This window comes from Aythya marila (assembly GCF_965140915.1).
Source record: "Aythya marila genome assembly, chromosome: 1".
Classification (NCBI taxonomy): Eukaryota; Metazoa; Chordata; class Aves; order Anseriformes; family Anatidae; genus Aythya; species Aythya marila.
The window spans coordinates 94,734,449-94,757,290 of NC_139042.1; the positions used below are offsets into that span (position 1 = coordinate 94,734,449).

The following is a 22,842-nucleotide window of genomic DNA, read 5'->3' on the forward strand; positions in this document are numbered from 1 at the left end:
GCCTGATGGGTCAGAAATCCAGCAGGGACAGCTGAAAAATCCTAGTCTGGAGTGAGTGCTCCAATTGCTCCCTGAAACGCTCTTGGTCTCCCAGAAGCAGCTTTGACAGGAAGCCAAGGATTAATGTTACAGTATCTGTGCTAAGCTGCCTAGAAGTGGTCATTGCAGATTAGAAATTGGTATCAATGTGTGAGAGGAGTCCAGATTACTTCGAATGTAATTATGGAGCATTTCACAGACCTTTCATGTATAAAGAAAAAAGGTCAGCAGCATCCTGACACTGCAGCAATAATCATTTAGCACACAGTGTATATCCTTAAGTTGGGAATTGTAGGCAGAGCAAGGCTGTACCTTGTCCTAGTCTGGAAATGAAGTAGCCTTATCTACACATACTTACCATTAAAGAGTTGGAGACTTCTCATCTCCATAAAAACTTAGTCTTAAACGTCTTAGAAATAGATCATGTTTCTTTTTTTTTTTTTGTCTGCTCTAAGGCCTCCTTATTAAAGATGTGAATAAACCATTTCTGCCTATCAGTAATAATTCTTGTGGTTTCTGCGAGTCAGGGAAGAGAAAAGGAGCACAGATTAAAAATCACCCTGCTTGCTTAGCAACCCGGGCTCCTATTGGTGCTGTGAGTATAGGGAAAAAACAAGACTGGCTGATAACAAGCATGAACATATAAAAATATCAATTCATTAACTCTGCGTTAACACTAAGTGTTGCCTTACCTGTTTTCACAGCCAACTTACCCATTTTAAGTTATATTCTATTTGGAAAACACCAAATAGTTGACCATGGCTTACGGGACTGCTTTGCCACTGCTTAGCAGGTCAAGGATCCCTCTGCCCTGGAAAAGTGGCCTAAGGGGCGAGGACCTGGGCTGCTTCTGTGAACAACTGATGAAGTCTAATTAATATATTGTCCCCCCACTGAAAAAATAATGGAAGCTGAAAAGGATGCAAGTGGTGTAGTGCTGAGCAGCACAGTACCAAATTCTTTGGCTATACAGTGCCTTAGCCCTATAGCAAATAGTAGTTTACTCATCAGTAACTCATACCTAGCAAAAACATTAAAAGAACACCATGTGAGCTGCAGCAGTAATTTTATTTCTGATCCAAGTTCCAATTAGTATATTGATGCATCTCGAGATAGTTTAAAACTTCCTCTGTAGTATACATACTCCACTTGGGGAAACAAATGATCCATTAGACTTACCTAATCTCAAATAATCAGCTTAATACTGCTTGTACCCAAACAGTCATACTCACTGTATTTTCAGTGTTTACGCTACCAGTGTACACTATCTAGCCCTGGTCTTCTGGCCATCTGAAACAAATTTTTACAGTGAAAAGGGTACTTATTCTGGCAGGTTCCAACTTTTGCAGCAGTAAGGTAGCTATTCTTTGAGCTGTTTGTATTGCGTACCTCACACTGCTCATAAACCAGCATTCACACACAGAATACAAATGCACTCTATTGCTTCATCAAAAATAAAAAATGTTTAATTCCAGTTTAGACAGATCAGCTCAACTATGAGGGATATTTAAGACATTTTCACGTTAAAAAATTGAGTCATATTATTCCAAATCAGTGATGCACAAACAGAAGGAATGACAAGAATAAACTTCTTGCTTCAAACTGTTGTTAGAAGTCATTATTTAAACAATCTGAATTATGAGGTGTAGATTTATGTGGAAAAAAGGAGTTGAAATTGTATGAACCGTATTCAAAATGATCACAAAAATCCCGATTTGAATCCTGCAGTTAAGTTGTTATTGTTTATACCATGAAAAGGTAGTGGAATGGTTATTCCAAGATCTAGTCTGTCATTCAGCTCACCTATTTATTTGATATTAGAATTTATTTTCAGTGTAGAATCAGCTCTGAAGGACCCCACATGCACTTTTTACAGTAATTGTTCATAGGCATAACCATCCTTTGAGAAAAGTAGATATGGTAGTTTAAACCCCTTAGCCAAAAAAAACTACCAGCTTTGTGTGATTCTGGCCTCTGAACTACATCAGCTGCACGCATTCAGGCAGCAACCAGGAGAAGTGCTGGATTTTGGAGTATACTAACTTGATAGCGTAGGTGCCGTGGCAGTGCCTGGATCTCGTGGCTTCCAGCCACACGTTAAATACTGGACGAGAATGAGTTCTGCTGTCCTTTCCAGCAAAACCAGGGATCAGCCTCTTCCTAGGCATCACATTTCCATTCCTTGTCATGACGGTTATTTATCTGCAGCCACTTTACATCTTACTATGCATTAAATAAAACAAGATTTAGGTATATTTTTTTCTTGCAGGAAGCTCAGGAAAGTCTTCAGGTAACAGAACATGATTGCGGCAGATAGGGCAGGTACTCGAATGTTCCTTTAGCCATTTTCTAATGCACTGCAAGAACAGGAAGATTATGTTGAGGAAACAGTCCAAGTCTGGTATCAAGAGATCAGCTTAAAGAGCTTCAATTCATTCTGATGAATTATCATAGTTGAGATCTAAAACTTGAAACTTTTCAACATGCACAAAGTACGTAACAGAAAACTATGTATTGTTGTTTTTAACTTCAGGTACTAGAGGATGAGGGGAAAAAAAGTAAGAAGTAAACTGACTGTACAACTGAACAAAGAGTAAACATTTGCATCTAAGTGATAAGAACAAGAATCCTTACCTCTCTGTGAAAATGATGCCCACATTCCAGTTCACATGAGTCTCTGCTTAGCTCATCATGACATATGGTGCAAGGATCATCACTGGAGGCCTGTACAAAAAATGTTACTTGAAAGCTAGCAACAATTAATCATTGAATTCTACTAATGTAATGATATTATTAACTTTAACCAAGTCTGTTTAAGGTTTTGTCCACAAAATGAGCAAGTCCTGATTATTTTTTCCAGTAATGCACCTAATTATTTCGCATCTCATAAGAAGTACAGGGTAATAAGTTGAAATTTATTAAATAGTGGAGAACTTACTGTAGAGTCTATTTTTTTCCACTTAGATTTAGGTATTGCTCCAACATTTCCCCATGGCTGGAGATTTGGCTGAGCTGGATATGTATTTTGACTTGAGGCATTTTTGTGCACAGGTCTTGCCTTGGGTGGGCTGGGTACATTTTCTTCTGCAGATACTTCCTGACTCCGAGTCCCAGTCTGTCCTGGTGAAGCAGATACCAACTTCACAGGTCTCTCTGTTGAAGCTGATGCCTAGACAGGTATTGGATAAGAATTTTGAGCAAGTTCACAGTTCAGAGCCTGACAGCAAAGAAAAATGTGCTTTCTCTTCTGAAATGTGCTATGTTATTTCCACCATCAGAGGTGCACAGCAGAAATGGCAGCAACTACAACAGTACCTTATTTTGTTGGTCCAGAATAAGATCTGTCACTCTTCTTAGAATTTCAGTGTAGCTCAAGCTTAACAATGTATTCCCATTTCTTCTCTGTACGTCTTTTATGAACTTGGTAAGGGTTGAACTGAAATAAAAATGACGTTACCTATTAGTAACACTATGGCTATTGTAGACATAATCACAGTGTTAGAAAACACTATTTTCCATGTTTGATTCATAGCAGTAGAGCCTACTGCTCCATTAACTAAAAGACACTAACTTCTTGGATGAACTGCAGCAAGCACCTGCTTCCAACACTTCTCAATAACTAGGATCTACCTACTTTAAATCATAAAAATAAAATACTACTAGTTCTGTTTGCTGGTGCTTCTAAGTGAGAACACTGAGTAAACTCTGTAGGTCTGTTCCCTTAAGGAATGTCTCACTGAACAAGGGAAAGAAACTAATGTTTTACGAAAATTCATCTTATGAAACAGGAGCCATCTACTAACAAATCAATTCTTTTTGTACTTTTATCATTGAATGATTAGAATTTTTATTGCCCAACACAACACTGTACACATTAAAAATTACCTGCTGTAGCCTGGAAATATAGTTTGTAGATGTGCAATAATATTTTCAAATGTTTCTGGAGGCAAGGCGTTGTTTGGAATTCCAGGGGGCCTCATACGTGTAGCTGAATCATCGTGGTGGGATTGGTTTGCTTGGATATTCTGAGTATTATTTCCAGAAATCCTTGATGGACAAGTTAATGAAACTTTATCGGCATAGGATCCTTCCAGAGGTTTGGAATGTTTTTTCACTGCTCCATCACTTGCAGAATGAGACTTAGAACTTGCAGGTGCTGGCTTAACACCAGCCTGTGCATTAAATGAAGCAGTTGTTGGACCTTGATCTTTAGAACTTGAAAATGCGGGAAGTAAATTAGGTTGTGCAGATGCAGAGGAGTACATGACAATAGCTGGATCACTGATAGCCAGTCTGCTTTGTTTTCTCTAGGAAATAAACAGATTCCACAAGAAAAATAGTAATTAAAATAAATCAAGAGGAACTCTTGAGCATTTGCAGCATGAACTAGGCTACATTTTGGCCATGAGAAGGAGCTGAGAGGTCATATCAATGTATCTGAACTTGTTCTACCTAGGTAAAGATATCATACAAAAGTGCTCTTTAGTATGTACTACATACAGACAACCAGCTTGCATTAAGACATTAAATTAAATAGGGCAGTATATATGTATTACAGCTGTTACTTTTACTTATTCTGGGTTTACTGAAGGCCAAATGGCTGTTGGACAGCTTTAAGTTTTAAAGAAGTGTAGTTTGAAGTTGGTGGTAGAAGCCACTGCTTTAAAATAAGTGCCATCCATTTAAAAATACAAAATGCATTGATATCATCTGTATATAATCCAGTGTAACATTTATTTTAAAACCAAACACATCAGCTACAATCATCACCCTCAAGAGCTTGGAGTTGTAGTAATTCATGAAGATTTCTTTTTGAACTAACAAGTCTCTTCCATAAATGGAAAGAACTCCTTAAAATAAGTTGTTTGGCCCCATTACTGCTGTTGTTTCAGAACTTGACTGCTCTAAGGCAGCTGGCTGCCTTCTAGCACGTAGAACTAGAATTCTACATTTACTCATAATCAAATTAAACCTGATGGTCCTTGTTCTCAGTGTTGCTTAATTTAATACTTTAATCACTTTTTGAAGTAATACTTCACCCTCTCAATACAGGTGTATGCCCATAACCACCTTTAACAGAAAAGGATCATCTCCTTAGGAGAACAAGAAGAAATAAACTGAAGTAAATTTTGGCATAAACCACTAGTCTATGAAAAGCCAGAGACTGAAAATTTGCTTGACAATGTGATTTTTAAAAATCTGTACGTAACCAGCTTAGCTTTGCCAACAGAGATATGAAAAGTCAGCTTGACCTAAAATGTTACATAGTAGAACAGCCTAATCTCAATTTTAGACCATTTAGATTTTTACAAGTTTTCACATTCCTTAGGACAAAGCTTTAGGTTTATTTTTGTAAATTCTTACAGAGTTTTTAGGCTTTATCAAATGATGTTTTTGTATCACTTGATTCAAAAGTGGTAAGAATTAGATGGAGAATCAAATAGTCAAGGAGAAAAATAGCTTTCATCAAGTCTTTTTCATTTGGATTCAGTATTCTCCTATTAAAGTCTTCATGAAGCTGAAAGAACTACAGAGATCTCTTCTAGTTACTCCTGCATTGCTGCAGTAAAATCAGATACCAAATGCAGAACAAAAGGATCAAGAGTCACTGCTTCCCAACATCTAAATTGATGGCAACCTAAGGATATACCTTAGATCACTGAGAACATCTACAATATCCTTAAGAATTCTGTGCCAATAAGGAGAAAAAAGATACCTAGAAATAATTGGGAAGAAATAGTATGCAGGAGAATGTAAGGGTAACCATACGTGACTCCAGAAAAATTGTAGTAACAAACATAAATATACTACAATATTAGAACAGAGAATTGGGTCCAAAGTAAACCAAAAACAAAGGAAAGAAAAAAAAATGACTTTCTGCAAAGAATATACTTTTTAGAGAAAGTTTCTCTTGTGGCATCTTTGATGCATTTAGGGATTTCATTTATGAATATACTATGAACATTTTACTTAGCTGGTCATTTAACTGCCCTGTCTTGAAGGGTTCAGTCAAGAACCCAAGTATTTCCTTACTCCAAACTGACCCAGGTACAGTGATTTTTGGATACTATTTGTATTCATGACTGGACATCAGCTCTGTGCCCTAACTTCAATTTTACTCTCAGGGAACGGCAACATTTAGGTTTTTGGCATCATCACTGCAGCTAGCTTGCCTCCAAGTATTTCAGCATGGCCATGTGTCCCCCCACCTGCATGGTGATGAATAGCTAAAGGACGTCAGCTTACGCTGGCTTTGTCCTTGTACCAGGAACAATCATGCGTAGTTAGGAAGTAACTGACAAGGTCTGAGCAAAGCACTTGTGGAACTTCTAACCCATACGAAAATACTGTTAATGCTATTTGTCTGGGATGTAGTTACTGCAGGTTAATTTCCACAAATGGCTGAAACTGCCTCTAGTTCCTAACAGATGCAACTGGAAGCTAATTCTGGTATCCACCATCAGTTACATTTGTTGGTGTAATGGGCTCTTGTCGCCGTGGATTTTGGTGCTACAGTAAAGTCATGACGTACAAGAAAACGGGAAGCATTTTAACATTAACTTTAAATAGCCTAAGCCTCTAAAAAGGGCTTGAGAATTTGTCACTGGATGTTATCCTGCTAATCTGCAGTCACCTTTTCCTAGGCATACGGAGAGGCATAGATTAGTTTGTGTTCAAGGCTACATATTCAGGTTACATGTATGTTCTGTAAGAGATGGTCATGCTGGATACAAACCTAAAAAGTTTCTTAACACACAGCTATCATATGATACATACTAAGACACTGGGAGGAGATGAAAGATCCACAGCTTCTATTTTGGTGAGGCAATTTCGTACACCGTTTTTCACCATCTGAATTTTTTCTTCATACCCAACCTGCAGAAGGAAAATAAATTCTCCAAATGAGCATTAGCTAAAGCTCTTTTGTTACTTAAAATGGCATTAGCAACATTAATAATGGCATTAACACCTTTGCAAAACAAAGGTATCAGGCCTTTCACATGGACACATAAGGCCTACCATTTGGTGTAGTAACGTAACTCTCTACTGAAGCACTTGCATTAATGTTTGAAAGGGCTCATGAAACATCTTCTAGTTTTTAAAACTTAGCATACATAATGTATTCAGCTTCTCTTAGCAGACAGTTCTCCGTTGTTTTTATAAAGAAGTTGCATGGACATTTAAAGTTCAAAGAATACAAAATAACTGAGATTACAGACTCATTAATCTGCAATCCAATCTTCAAGGACCATATACAAAGGAAAGAATTTTGTCTTTATGTAACCGAAGATAATCATTGTAACTTAACTATATTTAATAATCAGGCCTTATAATCAAAGTTTTCTTCTGTCATTAAAAAAATGCAGATGAGTATTTGAAGACAGTGTTTTAAAAAAGGAATGTAAATTTATTCTGTTTTATCTCCAAAGTTCAATTTATACCTTGTTACGAGAAATTAAGACATACCTCTACTTTTTCCATTTGTTTCTTTATATTTGAAATAAATATTTCCCAAGAATCAATCCGTGACTTCAACTCAGGAAGTGCTGAGGCCGAGCTGCTGAAATAACAAAGATTTTCAGTTAAACTCCAGAATTTCCATTAGTTTGTCTGCTATGGAGAAAAGTAGACTGAAGGGTGACCTCATTGCTCTCTACAACTTCCTGAGGAGCAGAAGTGGAGAGCAAGCAGCAAGCCTCTGGTCACTGATGACAGGACACGTGGGAACAGCACAAAGCTGCTCCAGGGTAGGCTCAGGCTGGACATTAGGAAACATTTCTTTACTGTGAGCGTGGTCAAACACTAGAATGGGCTTCCTAGAGAGGCAGTTGATGCCCCATGTCCATCATTGTTCAAGAGGCATTTGGACAATGCCCTCAGTAACATGCTTTAACTTTTGGTTAGCCCTGAGGTGCTCAGGCAGTTGGACTCAAGGGTAGTTGTAGGTCCCATCCAACTGAACTATTCTATTCCATTATTTTTTTTGATTAAGACCAATGGTTTTAATACAACAGTTCCTTCCTATATGGGCAACTTCTACCAGGAGAGGGAATACGGCATATATTTTTAAAGAAGTAACTGAAAAGGGATAAGTTAGTTCCTTGTAAGGAAAGCAACACTCTTGTCATATGCCAGTTTTGTTTCACATCTTCTTTATTTACATTGCAGCCCTCTCCCCAGCGATACTGGGCAGGATAACTGGAATGTTCCCAGTAGCCTAATCTTCCCAGGCTAAGAAAGAGTAAGGCAAGAAGTTTGCTGCTGCTTAAGTATTTCACATGTTGATAACGTAAGACTAAAAAAGAATTCAACTTCAGGGAAGTTGCATTTAGCTACTGCGTAACTTTAAGGCAGCCACCACTTTGTGAGAAAAATTGACTTGTCTAGTTAGCAGATCATGACTAAACATCCACTAATTACTTTTATTTAGCAACTAGTAGTACTGAAATTACTGGTGTAAAGCCTCCATACCTGCTTAGTGACTTCAGCATCTTGAGATTTTTGTCTGCATTGGCAGCTATGGCATTTAGCTTGTATACTTCAGTTTTTTTCCAGTTTTTGAGTACTGATATCTGTAACAAAATAATTGCTTAAAAAGGATAGCAATAAAAGCACTGCTGTAACACAAGGAATAAAGCCTTGAATCATCTTAAACAATAATTTGATGATACAGAGCACAACATACACTCACACACTGCTCCTATGGTGAGGAATTTCAAAAGTAGAATTAAGGGCACTGGTAAGCCTTTAGGAGGATAACTAGGTTATATTCACTTCAGCTGATTGTAGAAAGCATCCATATGTATTCCCATTGCACCTTATCAAAAATGTGCATGTACACATTTTAAGTCAATAAGGTGCTCTTTTAAATACTGCATGGTTGAAGGTCAACATGAACAAAACAGTCTAATCTTTTTTATGAAATCCCACTGCAGGTTAAGACAATTTTCAAGCCTTTCCTAAGAAGAAAGCATTGTTTGTGCTATTTAAAGCATTTCCAATAAAAAAAGCTATTTTAGCGAAAATCTTGATCGGTAATCTCCATTTAGTGAAATACTGAAGTTGCACTGATTCTACCCAAGAAAGAACCAGCTATACGTTCACTAAGCATGACTTCATTTTGAAAAGGAACCTGGATCTTCCTATGGTTACTTCTTACTAGTGGAAGCAATTCATAATGCAGGTAAGTATGAAACTGAATTTAGCTTAATTTTGTTGGGGCAATAACAGATGCCTCAACTTCTGTGCACTTTTAATACAGGTCAAAAATAATGCACCATGATGATTTGCTAAGTTTTGCTAAGTTTTCCAAGATAACATCCAGAACATCAGTTGACAGTATTTGATCAACACTTTAAACATATTCTTATAGAAAGTCTTAGGTACTACTTTTAAGGGAAATTGTTAAGACTTTAGCAGTCACCTTCCCACCTAGCAATGCAAGTGATTCAAGCTATAACAGAAGCGTTTTAGTTTTTTTGTTGCTTGTACCTCTGCTTTAACAGCTCTTTTCATATGTTCCTGGTAGTCATCTTGACTCTTTTTTATAAGTTCTTCCAATTTTACCTTCTCGTTAGCAAGTTTATTGCTGCAAAACAGAAAGAGGTTAAAGATTTGAGTAACATTTACCACAGAGTAGTACATTCTAGAGGTTTTCTTCAGCCATTACTTGTCTTTTCCTCAGAACCATATATCTTCATTTATGTTGTACAGTTTGTGCCTTTGGGCATAGTTTAATGTTCCTGTAGCTGTACTGCTGGCTCCATGAACATAACTTTGGGATTTCTTAACCAAATTTCACTGTGCAATGTAAAAAATTTATAGGGGCTTGACTACTGCAGACATGCAAGTTTTATTGTTCTAAGCCTGTTCACATATATAAAGAATGTATGTATAAATGAACCTTAAATCCTATCTATGCGCAAGTGAACAACTTTTAGAAACTGTTCAGATAACTTCATGTATATTTAGAATTACAAATATCCGAGGATCCAAAGCTGCATATGACAGTTCAGTATGTATGTACAGCACCCAAATTCTGATGTGTCCTAAAATACAGCATCATATAATCAAGGGAAATATATGACAGTGTTTTGAAAAGCCAGCTTTGAATTATTCTAAATAATTGAAAGAAAATAATATTTACTTATAGTAAGTAAAAGTAAACTAACTGAGAATAAGAGTTATGGGCTAAAGTGCTTATTTTTTCTAACCTTTCACCCAAAATGAAACAGGCAACTCCAATAATGACAAGTCAATAGAAAAATACAAATATTGCTGAGAGTTTTATAAGAGTTTTACCTGGTCTCAAGACATGTATTGAAATTTATGTTATACTGCTTCTCCTTCTCATCAATGGTCTTTGAATACCTAGAGTAATCAAATATTTATTAAGCTTATTCTGAAAATTGTTCACTACCAAACACATTACACATTCCTCTATAATCACAGCGATAACTATGCAGCAGTGACAATCTATACATTTTATATGTTGTTTAATATTATTTACACTAAAAATATGAAAATATGAAAAAAAAATAAAGCCCAAACTATTCATATAAAAGATAATACAACAGCATTCAAGGACGGATATCTTCTGAAGTCTGAAAACTGACAGAGAACATTAAAAGTATAGTAGGTATTGTCAAGCCTGATTAGAAAAATTATTACTAAATAAGTCAGTTTCATCAGTTTTCTGACAGCCATTTTAAGATGCTTATCTGTGCTTGCAATATCACAACAAAACACTAAAGCAGACATGCATATTCCAGCCTATTACTGTGAAAAAGCTTCTAGTTGGTTATACAGCCAATGAGTAGACTACTTAAAGATTGCTGAAGTGCTTGAAATGTTTTGGGGAAAGCTACTTATAATACTATTTCAAATGACACTGGATTTATTTTTTCAGTGTGTCAGTGACGTAACTTCCTAGATGCTCCACGACTATAGTAGGAGGTTGACTGAAGCTGTCTCTCGTTGCTTCATAGCCAGGAAAACTAATTGTCAGGGGAATGCCTGGGATTGCTGCACATTGGGACACGATGGGATATTACTGATCTAAGTTCCATGGGAGGCCCTGCAGACTTCTGTTTTAGGATGATTGAGGGGTTAAAAACAAAAACAAACAAACAAAACAAAAAAAACCACACAGTAGATACATGGTGTATCTATCTATGTGGTTCTTGCAGATTTACTTGAATCTGAGAAGTAGGGGACAAGACTAGAAAAGAAGGAAACGTGCAGCCCTAGTTAATCTTCAGATACGTTCTGTGGCAGTACAGGTAAAAAGTGTGCAAGAAAGATGCAGTTGAATTGACTGTATATGAGGAAGAGGAACAAAAAAGTGAAAATTGAAATTAAAATTTAAGGCTAATCATACAGCTGCAGAGGAGCATACCAAAGCAGTAATGGTAAATCATGAAGGAGAAAAGTATACAAACAGTGCTGATCTACAAGTTTCTGGAAAACTCATGAAAATCTTAAACAGTGATGAAGTAGTATTCATTAATTAGGTTAAATAACTACATGTAGATCCTATTGACACCAACCCTAACTCAAGATCTGCATTTAACTCATTTCAGAATGATATTATCAGGGCAAAAAGTTTGAATTCTCCTTCATAAAATCAGTAAATACTGAAACATACCATAGGCTATCAGAAATAACTCTACTTACTGCGGCTTTAAAACAAACAAACAAAATCAAGCAAAGGGACAAAAACATAGATCTACAGATGTGAATCTGTATTCAAAATTGGTACCTATCATTAGTATCCATATGCTTTTTGACGGTGTTCCTTATTGCTTTTAAGTTCTCTTGATTTTCTTTTTTCTCCTGTTGCCATTTTTTTACTTTTATTTCTAAATCTTGATTAAGCCAGTCTAGTTCATTCTTTGATACCTAAAAGAAAACAAAACAAAACATCATTTCTGTAAATCGTATTTTATTAAAATCCAAGTTAAAGTTAGAGCAGATTGCAGACATATGATCAAAACCTTAGCCAGCAACATTTACAATGACAAAATTTTACTTAGTGCTTAATGTACTTTTAGGCTAAGTGTTTAGAACAGGCAGCATTCTCATTAATGCTTAACTCCAATGATCTTCACATGCAGCTTGGAGTGCACCCTCAGCAAGTTTGTTGATGACACCAAGTTGTGTGGTGCAGTTGACATGCTGGAGGGAAGGGATGACACCCAGAGGGACCTGGGCAGCCTTGAGTGGTGGGCCTCATTTAACAGGGCCAAGTGCAAGGTCTCACACTTTCAAGCACAAACACAGGATGGGTGGAGAACGGATTGAGAGCAGCGCTGAGGAGAAGGCCTGGAGGGTGTTGGTGGGTGAGAAGCTTGACATGAGCTGGCACTATGTGCTGACAGCCCAGAAAGCCAACTGTACCTGGGCTGCATCAAAAGCAGCATGGCCAGCAGGGTGAGGGAGGGGATTCTGCCCCTCTGCTCTATTCTCCTCTCATGAGACCCCACCTGGAGCTCTGCATTCAGCTCTGGGGCCCACAGCATAAGAAGGACATGGGCCTGTTAGAATGAGTCCAGAGGAGGGCCATGGGGATGATCAAGGGGCTGGAGCACCTCTCCTGTGAAGACAGGCTGAGGGAGCTGGGGTTGTTCAGCCTGGAGAAGAGAAGGCCCCAGGGAGACCTAACAGCAGCCTTCCAGTACCTAAAGGGGCCTGCAGGAAAGCTGGGGAGGGACTCTCTGTCAGGGGGTGTAGTGATCGGACAAGGAGTAATGGCTTTAGACTAACAGTGGGTAGATTTAGATCAGATATAAGGAAGAAATTCTTCACTCAGAGGGTGGTGAGGCCCTGGCACAGGTTGCCCAGAGCAGCTCCCATCCCTGGAAGTGTTCAAGGCCAGGCTGGATGGGGCTTTGGGCAACCTGGACTGGTGGGAGATGTCCCTGCCCATGGCAGGGGGGTGGAACCCTTCCAACCCTAACCAATCTATGATTCTGTGAGTGTTAAAGCTGGAATTCAGGACCTCCCCAAGATGCAGTACAGGAATTTACTCCAATACACAAATGAAAGGAAGAAAAAGATGCTAGAGATTGAATGACAGGCCCCTTATTTGAAGATCTTATTAAAGAATAAAGCGAGGTGGTAAGGTTTTAGTCTCACCCGATTTATTTATTTTTAATTGAAAAACTCCCTTTAAAACGCAGACAGATGAGTAGCATGTAGCACACTTGGCTTTTAACTGTAAAATCCAAATGATAATAGGCTGATGGTGATGCCTGGAGCCTGCTCTTGCTCCCAGCCAATTTCAAGGAAAACATCTGGAAAAGCCCGTTAGCTGTCCTAGCAAATCTGACCACTTGAACCCCTCCTCCTCAAGAAGAGGGAAAGAGTCAATAACATCGTGCTTTTTTCTTTTTGGGTTGAATCAAAGCCGGTACCTATCCACTAGATGGAGACAACCAATAACCAATGTGTTCATTTAAATGTGTTCTGAGGAAGATGCCACACAGATTTTCAGATCTGTTAAGACTTCACAGCAATGAGGACTACAGTTTCAAAAAATCCTGTTGACCTATCACAACCAATATTGTGAACCAATGCAGTTTGTCTTTGCTAACCCCACCATTGCATGGATAAAAACATTACCTTTGTCTCTTCAACACTTTTTTTTATCATCTCTTTTAAAACACTGATTTCCTCTGAGCTTCGGCTTTGTAACTGTTCATATTTTTCCTGTGCTTCTTTAAGTTGTTCTTTTAATACCTGATGCTCTTTTTCCATACGTAGAATATCTCCCTGAAAATAAATTATAGAAAGTAATTCAACGGCCATTATCCACAGGGCAGCAAACATTCACAACAGCCAGTCTGCTCCCAGCTGATGGTTTTTAGCGTGTTTGTTTCTTTTGTTGGGGGGAGTTGTTTTCTGTGTAACAGAAATGAACATTAATGCCTGACATGAATGGAGTATGAAGGGAAGGCCATATTTTCTCGCTCATCTCCTGATACGGACAAAGGACTGCCGTTAACATCAGTCTGAGCTGCCTGCATGCTCCAATGGAACATTTAAATCAAACCTCAAGGTTTTGGGGGAGGAAATACTCAATTTCCTCTAAAACATATTCCAACATTTGAACAGAGACAGCCTCCTTTTTGTGGGCCTACATGAAGTTTGGATGAAGGACGTTACAGATTATGGTCCAACAGGAAGGGTGGGAAAAAAAAAACAAACAACAAAACACCTCAAAATCAAAAGCATCTGTTACAACTTATTTTCAGATAACCTTCATCTTCACAGTCCTGAATGTTTGGGCACTCCTTTAAACTCCTTCATGAGAAATATGAACAAATATACAGGTAACTTACTTGTTGCATTTCAAATGGATGAAAAGGCAGGGTATTAGTTTCCCTGTCAGCTACTTCATGATTCACCTAGAATACAAAGAGTCATTAAATGATGAGAAAAATCTCCTGTTTACATATGCAATTACTATGCCAGCTGTTTTTGAAGCTTTTGTACCTAACCTACAGTTACATGAATCCAACTACATCGTGAAATATATGTCCCCAAAATTGAATTCAAGCTATAAAGAAAGCACTTTTTTCCTGATCTTTTCCTAGTTTAATTGACCATGAAGCATTTATACTGGGGACAGTTCTTTCTGTCTTTAAACACAGCTGCGCTCTACACATCTGAAAACTTAAGACTGGCAAAACCAGTGTCTGACAACTCACAGAGCAGCTGTGTTTTGTGGCTTGTCCTAAACTCAAGATCTGTGATACAAGTGCCTGTATTTAAAAAGGACTACATTCAATGACCAGAGTCCCTGCTTGTTTTCCTCCAGTATCACTCATCAAGGACCTACTGAAAAAAAAAAAAGTTTAAAATCTAATCTTGCAACATACTGAAGATTGAGTTTACGTTACACTCTAACATGCTATTAAAAACCACAGTCAGATGTTAAATGCCTTGCTCTCCCACACTTTTGCAAACAAATACCTCTGTGCATTGTAACCTTTTGAACTCTGCTAACCAGAATTCCCTAAATTGAAAACCATTGCCTTTTCTATTAACAATTCATTACACGTGCTCAGGAACCAAACAGAAATCACATTTTAGGTCAGCCAAAAGGAAAACAACTTACAGTAACTGCCTGGGAAAGACTTAAAGCAAAGAAGTGTACACATAACAAGCTTTGGAACAAAACAAAACAAGAAAAACAAAAACGAAAGCAATGAAACACATTAACATTTTCATAATTTAGAAAACAATAATAAAAATATGATTATTTCATCATACAGCTATAAATAGTTGTTCCTCCCTTAAACTGCCATATCTCTAACCCTGAAAACCTGGCTTCCTAGCCCAAACTGTATTCTGTAACTTTTGCATGCGATCACTGTCTCTGTTACTTTAAGTGCATTTTCTTGAGTGGCCCATGCTGATTAATCCTTGGGGTGCATTAATAAGTAAATGTTTTGGTCCCTTCTTCTGGTCAGCTGCATGCTGTGCCCCTTTAAGAGTTTTCAGCAATGCTTCCTGTGCCTGCAGGACAAATTTTCTCTTTTGTTTTGTTGTTGCTTTCCTTCTTCAGGAGGAAAAAGTAAGGTAAAGGGAGTTTGCCTTTGAACTCACCCTACAGCTGGGCCATCCCTGTGAACCGCCAGGTAAGCATCAGCCAGCGATGGTTAGAATCTACAAACCATCTAAATCCTCAAATACTGTACAAGTTAAAACAAGTCACTGAACAAAATGAAAAAAAAAAGATGATACAGAAGCACATCCAATAACCTCTAAAGCAATGTTTTCACTTGTGTGCACTAGTTCCCTCTCTTGACTCTGGGTCAAAAGATCTCCAAAAACTTCAAGCAGAACAAAATTCAGAGACTGTTCTCTAAAGAATTACAAATGAAACCCAAAGATAACAGAAAAAAGCATCAGCAATTTAAAATGAAATTCTAAGGAAGCTCCCAGTCTGATAAACACCTCAGTATTTTCCAACTTGTGGCCTTTTCAGAAAGATAAATAGTAGAGAACACTAATACTATTGTTAATATCTCCTACATTTGAGTAACTTGAAGCATTACTTGCAGGTTTCCTCTTGAAACTCTATACAACATTTGACCCTTTGGGAAGTCATAAAGAAATCATCCCAAAAGGTGTTGCACTTTGCACAGCAGCAGAAACCTAGCGCAAGATGCCCAACACTACCTTTTGTCACTTGAAAGTTCTCAAATAATGGTTCCATTTCAATCTCTTACCTGAACAGCTATCATTCTTGTATGAGGATTGTTTTTCATTACAGGTATACTTCTGCTTGCTTTTCCCTTCTTAGTCACCCGTAGACAACATTCAGCTTCATTTGTGCTATTTGCAACAGCAACACTGCCCTCATAAAATGAGTTATCCGAGTTCAACAGGCACTGAGGGTCTTTGTATGGTTGTGTTTCTGTTGGTGTTAAACTGCTGCAGACACATTTTCTGTCTGAAATAGCTGATTCATCATTATCCCGATGAGCTACATGGTCAGCATAAATATAATGAGGTTGCTCGGCAACGTTTGAAATGAGAGGCATTTGAGAAGTCATTGGCGATATTCTTTCACATCGATAACCCCAGGAAGGCTGAGGCAAGAACATATCGAGATTTTCAGAATCAAAGCATTCTAGTAAAACTTCAGAAAAAGACGACCTATTTTCTACGGTAGCAATATTCTGACTAAGCATTGATTGACATGAAGCGGGTAAAGAACAGGGCAAATACTGTGGAGTGTCATAGCTTGCTACTATTATATCAGGAGATGTAGATATATGAGGTTGCTCAAGATAAGACAGGGGTTTGAATTCCTTAGCAGCTGGATTTAGCTGTAGCTTGTTCTGGAAAGGATTTTCTTGCACATCACAGACAATAAAATTTTCTTCTTCATTAACTTCAGTCTCATTCCTGTTTATATTTTCTTTTATAAGAACTTCATGCTTTAGTAAGCTAATAATGTTATCCACCATAACGAAACGATGGGATTTCAGAAGAAAAGATTTCAGACCACCTTCATCTTCTACAATCTTTCGAGCTTCTTCAGGGAAATGTTCGTATTCCCCAGTTAGCAATTTATTATTAATTTCCATAGGACCATGTTCTTCCAATATTTGAGAGAAATAGCTTTAAAAAAAAAGTTGTAATTGTTAATCAAGGTTTTCTCATACAAAATTTTCTGTCATTTTTTTTTACTTGTCCACATCTTACTCAGAAACCTGCCACTAACTGAAAACACACTTATGTGCATACCTGCAACAGGCCATAACAACTCAAATTCTGGCCTTAATAAAATGTGTTTTTAAGTAGGATGTTGCACGTAACATTTTTGTCTCCAAAAAGCAAATGATATTTATGTGAGGCATTATTGCAGAAAATGTACACACCACAGTTAACTGAGAATTGAAAGGATCAAAATAAGAAATAGACTGTCTAGGCAACATCTGTTAGTTGCCATTAGACAACAGATACATAAAATATGCTGTCAATAAACTGTATTGAGCCATCGTCTCTGTGTTGTTACATGCCTTTATTTTGACATTTAGGAATGACTACTGTGAGTACCGATGAAATGAACAGATAAATTACATCTTCAGATGTCAGAAATGCCATCCTGCTCACTGTTTCAAAGCAAAACTACAGTTTGCCATTTGACAGTTTTCCTTTATTACTTGCAAGCACATTCTTAAATGCAAGGCCTCAGTTTTCCTGCAGTGGTCCAAAATTAGAGCTTTCCTACTGTTCATAATTGTCAATTATTTCTATGCTGGGAATCAGATACTTTATTCCCAATTACTTCTGTCACTTCTGTCTAGAAATAGTATAGTTTTAATTTTCTAAAACAATGATATAGAACTTATATGTATTTCAGCTTAAACAGTAAAATTTTTTGAACTGCTAAGCACAGAAATATATACGTACTCATATAAACTTTCACAGGTTTGATCTGGATTATCATCCAAAAGTCTTTGATAGGTGTTACTACTTGAAATGTCATATACAGCTTCAAATTCCTCTCGTCCTCGAAGATATTCTGGGATTATACATGGTTCATAAAAGTATGCAAAATCTCTAAGATTTGAAAAAAAGAATAGGAACAATGATTCTTGTCTCTGGAAATAACTGCGTTTTTCACATATACTGAGAACATTATTACCATACGGTAGCTACACAGGTGCTAAGAAATATCCCAAACAGCAAACTCTTTCCTACCAACAGAATAAACGTTATCCCCCAAATACTTAACTGCTAAACTTCTTAAATTGAGAATAACTGACCCGTTAACTAGTAACTGTTAGTAATAGGTCTTAGTTCTTTCCTAGCAGCTTTCACATCTAGAAGAGCGAGCAAAACCAGACTCAGGACACAGGAGTTTGACTGCTGATTACCACAAAAATTCTGAGCCGTGTCCTACATCACAACCTGCTTGATACAGCATAGAAGGCAAAGTTCTTTTGTGACTAATGGTATGTATATGGACTTATCAACCAATTTCTTCCTACAGTAAAATGGAAGAGGAAGATAAGATGTTACTTGAAAGAATCCCTTCTGGCCTAGAAGACTTATTGGGCTGCAACCTGCTAATCATTTGCTTCTCTCTTATTAAGATTTTAAAAATTCTAATACCCAATACACCTGTCCAGGAAGCAGAGAAGTAGTGGCTCTCTGGAAGCTCATATTAAGGTCATCTCAAAAAACACTGAGATAGGAACCCAGACTTTCTAAAGTGTTTCAAAGCCTGTCATCTCTGGTACCTGGCAAAGTACTTTGAAGTTTGGGCAATAAAAGCAAAGGTACATGATGATACTTACAATGTATTTTCTTCTATAAATATCTTTTCTTCCTCTATTGGTGCTGTACTAACTCCACTGGATAATACTAAAATAGACTAATTAAAAACAGATTATTATTATTTTTCTTACTGGAAAATGATCTGATGTGAACAGTATGAGTAGGCAGACTATGGAACTGCAAAACTGCTAAGTACAATTATCAGTATTAATCCACAATGACAAGCTCCTTAACTTTAGATTATTAATTTCTTCTTCAGAATTTATTTTGGAAGAAGAAATTGGGACATTCCAACAGACAAAACAGTGTGTTTTGTTTTTTTCCTTTAGATGCGCCTGATTTTTCACTGAGTTTTATAACAAATACAGCTTTTTTGTTAAGACTTCTGTCTAAACTCATTCCATTGCTCTGCATATCAACTGAATTTCTAGGAATCTCTTCCACTATAATTGAGAGCCTTCAAACTTAAATAATTTTACTACAGGCAAGTCTGAGTGATCCCTAGTTCAACAGTTTTAGTATTATATCTCCTATTCTTATGTTCACCTATTACATGCTTTAGTTATCTTTTATTTTTTATTACTTATTAACTTTAGAAATACACGGACTTGTACAAATGGGTCCGTTAGGAGAAAAAAAAAAAAAGGAAAATTCTGGCTGATGAAAATAACTTGAATCTTTATTTTACTTGAACTTCATGACAAAAAATATAAAACATTGGGGGCATGGATTAAATCAAGATGATTGCATCTGAGACAATCAATATAAAAGATCACTTTCAGCTAGAATATTATTTCTAGGAAAATCTATAAAACACTGAACAAGTAACATTTTTTCTGAGCATTAAATGAAACACATCTATTTTTCAGGTCTAGAAACTCGTTTTATGTTGACAAATTCATACTGTAACAAAACAAGGAAAATTGTGTTAATTGAGTCTACACAGCTTACTACTTCTTCAGGAAAAAAACATTTCATGGAATAACCTCCACAATATATTCAGGAAAACAGACGCTATACATCTGACCTCCAGCAACTCTAAAAAGACTATTTATATTAGGCAGCTAAAAAGTTACTGACCTTTGAATCTCTACAGTTCTTCTTTCTGTTTTTGTTTTTAACTTTGATATTGTTAGTCTGAAAGAAAAAAAGAATCACTTTTTTATTAGAATAAAATTACGATGCATTTCCAAAACCAGTATATGAGTTCAAAAATGTCATACTAGAATTCTTATTCTGGTTTGAACAGAACAAGAAGCAAACAAAACCATCAGAAGTTTGGGTCACTTCAAATTGTTATTAAGATAAGCAATGATGGAGGAACTAAAATTCATCTTAATTTTTTAATGGCACTTGATTATATATTAACACAATTCTACTAACAGTAATTTAATGAGAGAACCAGAAATCGTCAATTTGTTTTAAGATATAAGTAATGCTGAAATAAAAATAGTTTTATTGTAATTGCTTTTACTTCATTCTTGTATTTCTAATTCACCAAAGAAAAGAGCAAGGGATTTCACATATTATTAAGATTGATATCTAGGTTAACTTACCAATATATCTTCATTTCCCTGCTTCTTTAATATGATGGTAGGGTCATCTATTAAAATGATAACAAAGTCATATTCATAAACTAAAATATTACTATTTCAAGTAATTTAGAACCGTGAACTACGAAATCATAGTAATAATTATTATACTCCCTCAAATACCACTGAGGCATCTCTAAGACTGTTGTTGCAGAATCATTATGCTTAAAATTAAAGAAAAATACCGATTTTGTTTGGATTGCATATATGCATAAAGGTTAACTTATGTGGTAGTTGTGGCACTTGAAACAAACAGCAGACCATACCCTTTAAAAGGGTGATTTGCCTTTTAGACTATATTGAATTTTATGCACTGAACACATAAGTTCCCATATAATGAGGTTAGTAATTTACTGAGGTTTCAGCCTTTTGCAGAGTACACCAGATGAGGTGTAAAAACAGAAGAAATACAATTCTTATGAGAATAGAGACCTTAGCATATTTACCCATTTTATCAAAGAATTCATCTAAAGCTTGATGAAGAGATGGAAAATTTTCTCTATTGAGTTCTAACAGCCATATAAAACAACGAGCTTTTTCTAGAGGCGGTTTTGAGAAATAGTCAAGAACTTCTTTGTCTTCAGAATTTGGTGACATGTAATCAAATTTACTACCATACTTCTCATTCCAAAGCGTTGTTAAAATAGAAAGATCAAGTTCTTTTAAAAATTGTCCATATTGAAGGAAAAAGTTCTCTGTAGCTGTCAACCCTGAAAGAGTAGAAAAAAGACAGCATTTTATTGAGGCCTCAGAGTTTGTTTTTCAAGTGTGATATTCCTCTTAAAAGAGGAACCGTTTGTTCCAGAAATTAAATATATGGTAGATGAAAGATTATGTAAAAACTTTTTTTTTTATGTAAATGCAAGCTAAAAAAGACAAATGAATTTTATATGAATTTTACTATAATAAATCTCTACAAATTCCTTCAAGGACATGGATACAACACAAAATAAAGAATCCTTGGTACCTTATGTCCATTTTGCCTGCAAAAAGAAACTTGTATCTTCATCCAATTATAAATTCAATAGGAAACCACACAGCAAGGCAACACTACCAAAGAGAACCAAGTTAAACTACTTCCAAGTGATCTTACCATATGTTTCCAAAAGCAAATGATTTAGACAAATAGTCTCATTCAAGCCTAAAAAATTGTTGGCAAAAAAAAATGTTTAGTTCTTTTTCCTACATGGGCAAAGCCCTGCCTACATTAAAATGCTTTGCTTATTCAGAAAAATTTGTCTCTGCAGAGAAGAGAGAGGTGGTTGCTGTGTTACTGATGGTCACATCATCTTCTCTAGAAATCCTGCTATGGATCAAATAAATGAAGAAGAAGAACAAAGTTTCACTTCATCACCCATCAATGTTAACAAAGCAAGACTGGAAAATATAGAGGTTATATTCATCTGCAGACTGAACAATTATGACCAGGTAAGGTCTTCTGCTATTACATAAACATATAGCCTACCCAAGTTGTTAAGGTGTTTCATCCACTTCTGTAACTTGGGATCCACTTCTTCCAGCTCACTCAACACATGAATAAAACCCCTTGTTTTCACTCTGTTTTTTTCCTGAATTAAGTAACTGATGAGCTGCTCCATCACTGCATGTGACATGCTGCTAGTTTTGCAATATGATGTGTAATCCTCCTCACTGATTACAGACCAGGAAAGCAATTCCTTTAACAGTCTGGCAGCATCACGAACAGCAGTTTTTATTTGCTCAGCATTTTGAATGATACGCTGAAGGACTCTATCACCAGTATATAAGCCTCGATCATAGCCTGCATAACCTAAAGTGGGATTAAAAAAAAAAAAAAGAAAAAAAGAATAACAGGATTTCATGTTTATTTGTCACAAATAAAAGCATCAACTTTAAAGAACATAGAATCTGAACTAAGTGGAGTTTTCTTTTTACTGGATTTTTAATATTAGCTTTTTCACAATACCTAAAATTACATTTTTTTTTTTTTATATAATGTATGTATTTTTTAATATATAAACTTGCTTTATCTTCATAAATTTGACAGTACGTGGCTTTAAATCTGGTTTACACAACAAAGTAATCCTTAGCACCTCAACTGGATTTTGGAAAGAATATGTTTTTTTACCTGCCAATAACAGCAGCTTGAAGCAATTGCCTGTACAAATTTATTTTTTTCTGTGCAGGCTGTATGCCAGCCCTGATGCAGAGAGAGAACTTCCCCAAGCATCAGTTTCCAGAGCAAAAGCACATTTCTGAATATTCAAGCATATACCTTGGATGCAAAGACTATCAGTCTAGCAAAGACTGCTCAGACATGAAGAACTTCATTCTTGATTCCTTGGTTCAAAAAGGAACATAAACCATCATACAGTACAAACTTCCAGTTATTTATAGAGACTAAAACCAAAACTGAAAAAAGCAATCCTTA

At 36.5% G+C, this 22,842-nt stretch overlaps 1 protein-coding gene and 1 long non-coding RNA gene across 5 annotated transcripts in view; one reads left to right on the forward strand and one right to left on the reverse strand.

Annotated features, from left to right (window-relative positions):
- Positions 1 to 1,109: 1,109 nt before the first annotated feature.
- The window catches only part of TTC3 (tetratricopeptide repeat domain 3), a 62,803-nt gene continuing 41,070 nt past the window's right edge, over positions 1,110 to 22,842 (reverse strand). For 3 of the 4 annotated variants that reach the window (XM_082781447.1, XM_082781446.1, XM_082781449.1), the window contains exons 27-46: positions 21,898 to 22,221; positions 20,879 to 21,142; positions 20,397 to 20,443; positions 19,921 to 19,977; positions 18,861 to 18,937; positions 17,971 to 18,120; positions 16,278 to 17,175; positions 14,382 to 14,447; positions 13,663 to 13,812; positions 11,801 to 11,940; positions 10,342 to 10,410; positions 9,532 to 9,628; positions 8,512 to 8,612; positions 7,507 to 7,600; positions 6,817 to 6,915; positions 3,925 to 4,346; positions 3,355 to 3,475; positions 2,978 to 3,208; positions 2,674 to 2,763; positions 1,110 to 2,396 (exon numbers count right to left, since the gene is read on the reverse strand). In XM_082781447.1, coding sequence (XP_082637573.1) covers positions 2,286 to 2,396; positions 2,674 to 2,763; positions 2,978 to 3,208; positions 3,355 to 3,475; positions 3,925 to 4,346; positions 6,817 to 6,915; positions 7,507 to 7,600; positions 8,512 to 8,612; positions 9,532 to 9,628; positions 10,342 to 10,410; positions 11,801 to 11,940; positions 13,663 to 13,812; positions 14,382 to 14,447; positions 16,278 to 17,175; positions 17,971 to 18,120; positions 18,861 to 18,937; positions 19,921 to 19,977; positions 20,397 to 20,443; positions 20,879 to 21,142; positions 21,898 to 22,221 — 3,608 coding nt within the window. In that variant the 3' untranslated portion in view covers positions 1,110 to 2,285. The remainder of the gene's footprint in view (positions 2,397 to 2,673; positions 2,764 to 2,977; positions 3,209 to 3,354; positions 3,476 to 3,924; positions 4,347 to 6,816; positions 6,916 to 7,506; positions 7,601 to 8,511; positions 8,613 to 9,531; positions 9,629 to 10,341; positions 10,411 to 11,800; positions 11,941 to 13,662; positions 13,813 to 14,381; positions 14,448 to 16,277; positions 17,176 to 17,970; positions 18,121 to 18,860; positions 18,938 to 19,920; positions 19,978 to 20,396; positions 20,444 to 20,878; positions 21,143 to 21,897; positions 22,222 to 22,842) is intronic. The other variant, XM_082781448.1, reaches the window with a different exon arrangement.
- LOC309888868 lies at positions 18,127 to 22,778 on the forward strand. Its single transcript, XR_014319173.1, has 3 exons — positions 18,127 to 18,515; positions 21,731 to 21,860; positions 22,598 to 22,778. It is a non-coding gene; the product is annotated as an uncharacterized lncRNA (long non-coding RNA).